Here is a 3,512-nt window from a genome sequence, read left to right as displayed (position 1 = left end):
AAAAAATTGTGTGTTGTCTTGTTGTTGGTAGTAGATCCGAACCTTACACCTTAGATCTACTCATTTTTATTTTGTTTTGTTGGATTTATGTGTTAGATTCTTGTTCTCTAGCACTTAGAGTGTCTAGATCTAAGTTTGGAGCAAGGCTTGGTTGAATTTGAGCTAGATCCACCATTGTTGTGCCTTGTTTGAAGCTTTTGAGGTGGGATATAATTTTTGATCATCTTGTTTGTGGCATTTTGTGGCTGATTTTTTGTTGGTTGTGCTTGGTTTGGTAACAGGAACCTAGATCTAAAAGAAAAATTGAAGTTAGGATTCATTTTCCTTGTGGTCAAACTTCGGTCAACTCTTGAAGATTCATATTGTTCTTCACCATATTCATATCTTGTTGAAGAAGAATATTCAAAAAGGGTGTTAGATCCACAGAAAGAAAGAAAGAGAGTGAAAAAGTTGTTTGTACAAAAGCATATTCCAAGATATTCAAGTCTTCCAAAAGGAAGAGGGGACAAGGGGACATCAAAGTACAATTGAAAGTACATTTGAGGGGACCAATCCATTTTGAATTCATTTGAAGCTCCAAAAAGGCTTCATACCTTCATTTTTCCCTCTAAAACCGAAATTCTTCTTCCCTAAAGGAGTGTTTGGCCGAAACAATAGATTTGGGATTTGAAATTTTTGAAAAGTGACGTCCAATCACAAGCTGCCACGTCATCAATTGCATGAACAACCAAATTGAATTCTAAAAGTAGATTTCTAAGTTTCAATTTATTGTTTCTAGTTTCTTTTGTGTTTATTCTATCACTAATTAGCAAACTAGTAACTACCTACTAGGTTGATAATTAGTTTAGAGTCCTTTTGTTTCGTGTCATCGTTCTTTGTGTGCTTTGTTCGTTTTGTAATTCGTAGTATCTTGTTGGTTCAAGTTCGAAAGCTATTTTTCTTTGAGTTGTATCGAACAAAAATCGACTTCAGGCCAATGTAGATTCAACACTCATTCACTTGTCAAGTACATTCCAAGATTTCAACACTTGTGAGACCAAGTGTGAGGTAAGAATCAAGTGTGAGTGTGGTGAGGCTTTTTTTTGGACTAACTTTTTTGTTCGTATTGTAGGTTGGTTCTTTGCTGTTTTTTAGGTACATTAGCTATGGAAACCAAACGTTCAACTTCCCAAACCTTGTGAAATGATATTGGTAAAGCTATCTTCGCTCAAATTGAGGCTCTTAACCTTGACTTGAGAAATGAGATCAAGATGGTATGAACGGGAATAGAATCCATGAAGGGTGACATGACTAGAACAAATTCGGGTATGTCCACCAAAACTTCCACAAAACCCTATTCCATAACTCCAAATCCAAAACCATCATCAACCAAATCCAATACCCCCTTCCCAAGATCCACTAAACCAAAATCACCCCATCCAAGTAAAAGGAGCGGAAGAGTTAGAATCCAAGAAGAATGAGGCCAAGCCTCAATATGGAGAGAAAATGATGGTGAGTTACAAGGAGAATATGAAAAAAAGAGGAAAAGAGAAGGGAAACCCGAGGCTAGAATAGATGAAGTTGGAAGGGAAAAGTCACAATTGATTGTGGGTCTTGCCCACAAAGAACCCTTATTACTCACTAACCCAAATACTAGAATTTTCCCTAGTATTTTATCTTCTTATGTGCAAGTTTAATACCCTAGAAGTCCCAAGGAGAAGCCTAAGGAAGTTCCCTCCAAGCCCTTGGCCAAAAGTCCGAATTTTGGTATAAGTGAGGAAGAAGTGAGTCCAAAGGGAAACCTTGACATAATCCCTTATAATGTGGAGCATGAAGGCTGCCATAATGCGAACCCTGAAGAACACACTTCCTATGATCTACAAGGTGTGAATTTGAGGTCAAATTCCTTTCAAGATGAAGAGGATGATACAAGTATAAAGAGCACAAGGATTACAAGGTCTTATAGAAGGTTCAAGTTTCAAATTTTTCAAGTGATTGAAGACCTTTTGGAGCCTTTTCAAAGCCTTGTCCAAGTGAATAAAGGAAGAGTGTTCCCACACTTAAGAGGCCGGCACCTCTCATTAAGGGCACTAAGGACTATTAACACTTCAACATCAACACTCAAGAGGCGCCTATTCAAGGTTCCATTAAGGGCATTCTAGTCTTTTGATGGCTCTCTTTTACACTCCAAAGGAGCACCCTTCATTAAAGTTATTTTTGTCCTTGATTGTAATAAGTATAAATAGACATTTTAGCCTCTATTTTCATTAGACTTTGATGAATTGATTGAGTAAAACTCAAATTGTATTTTCTTTCCTTAGTGTAGGGCTTGGAAAAGTTATCTTAGTGTAGGTCTTGAAAAAGACATCGAAACTAGGGATTAATACATTTGATGGATTTCACTTGTGTTGATCAATTGGCAAGAAAGGTGTGATTGAGGAGTGTGAGTTCCTTTGGTCCACCTAAGAGTGAGGTTTAATCTAATGTTGGTGAGGTGTGTTTGAATGTTTGATACACATTCTTATGCTAATCGTTGGTGTTGGTGAGTGTCTCATTACCTATCCTTTTCATTTATGCACTTTTATCTTCTTTTGTGTTGAATCCGTGTTCTCTTCTTCTAGTTGCTGGTTTTTGGTTCCTTAGTGTATTCTCATGTTTTTGTGCTAGTTCTAGGTTAGTTCTTGTATCACTTAGTAAGGTCATTCACACAATAACTAAACCTCAAACTCTAAAAGAAAAATATTTTCGTGCTTCTATAAACCACAACACCAGAGTAAACACAACCAAACTGTGAAATCCCTCTGAATATTAAATGATTAGGAGGCATCTCTACTGAGGATTCATATTCAGACTCTATTCAGCTCGGTGTTAAACTGTACTTGTGTTGAATTTTGAACTACAGAACAAAATATTTTGGGCAAACAATGCAAATGCCAAAAACCTTAGCAGGCTTGCTCTCTACAAGTGAAGTCAAGAAAAATGACAAGATACTCCTAACGTTAACAGCCTTTGAGTTATCAGTATGAAGTTAACTCGATATGCACAAAATCACAGTTGTCCAAGAGAAGATATATCAAAGTACGGAGCAAGCTCATGAAAAATATCATTTGGCAGTTGGCCACATTCTTGCATTTTCTGCATAAGTTCTACAATTTTGTTGAAGTTGCTAGGTTCAGTCTCATAAACTTTGTTCAGATCTCTTATAAGTTCGTACTGATGTTTGTAACGTTCATATTCTTCAGTGGTCAACTTGATTTTGTTGTCCTCCAACCACTTAGGATATCTATCTTCAATTTCTTTCATGGGTTCATGAATAATTTCCTTTGACAAAAGCTGCTGCATCATGGTCTCAACTGTAGACTCCATGTCCTACGAATAAAAACAACAACATACCCGTCCTACGAATCAGAACAAAAAAATTGTATATCCACTTCAAGCAAGTGAAAAGCTACAGTATAAGACATGATGCATAATGAGACACGTGAGGGAAAAGAAAAGCCTCGGCAATCTCTTTCAAGTGACGCTCAACCAAA

General features: G+C 36.9%; 1 protein-coding gene across 1 annotated transcript; it reads right to left on the bottom strand.

Annotated features, from left to right (window-relative positions):
* Window positions 1-2,627: 2,627 nt before the first annotated feature.
* LOC124892469 (peroxisome biogenesis protein 19-2-like) lies at window positions 2,628-3,505 on the bottom strand. The gene has a single exon (XM_047403752.1). It carries the CDS (start codon window positions 3,343-3,345, stop codon window positions 3,028-3,030), a length of 318 nt encoding a protein of 105 aa, XP_047259708.1. The 5' UTR covers window positions 3,346-3,505; the 3' UTR covers window positions 2,628-3,027.
* Between the last annotated feature and the right edge of the window lie 7 nt (window positions 3,506-3,512).

This window comes from Capsicum annuum, unplaced genomic scaffold (genome assembly GCF_002878395.1).
Source record: "Capsicum annuum cultivar UCD-10X-F1 unplaced genomic scaffold, UCD10Xv1.1 ctg47532, whole genome shotgun sequence".
Taxonomy (NCBI): Eukaryota; Viridiplantae; Streptophyta; class Magnoliopsida; order Solanales; family Solanaceae; genus Capsicum; species Capsicum annuum.
Note: the sequence above shows the minus strand (reverse complement) of the source record. Positions and strands in the feature narration are given on the sequence as shown.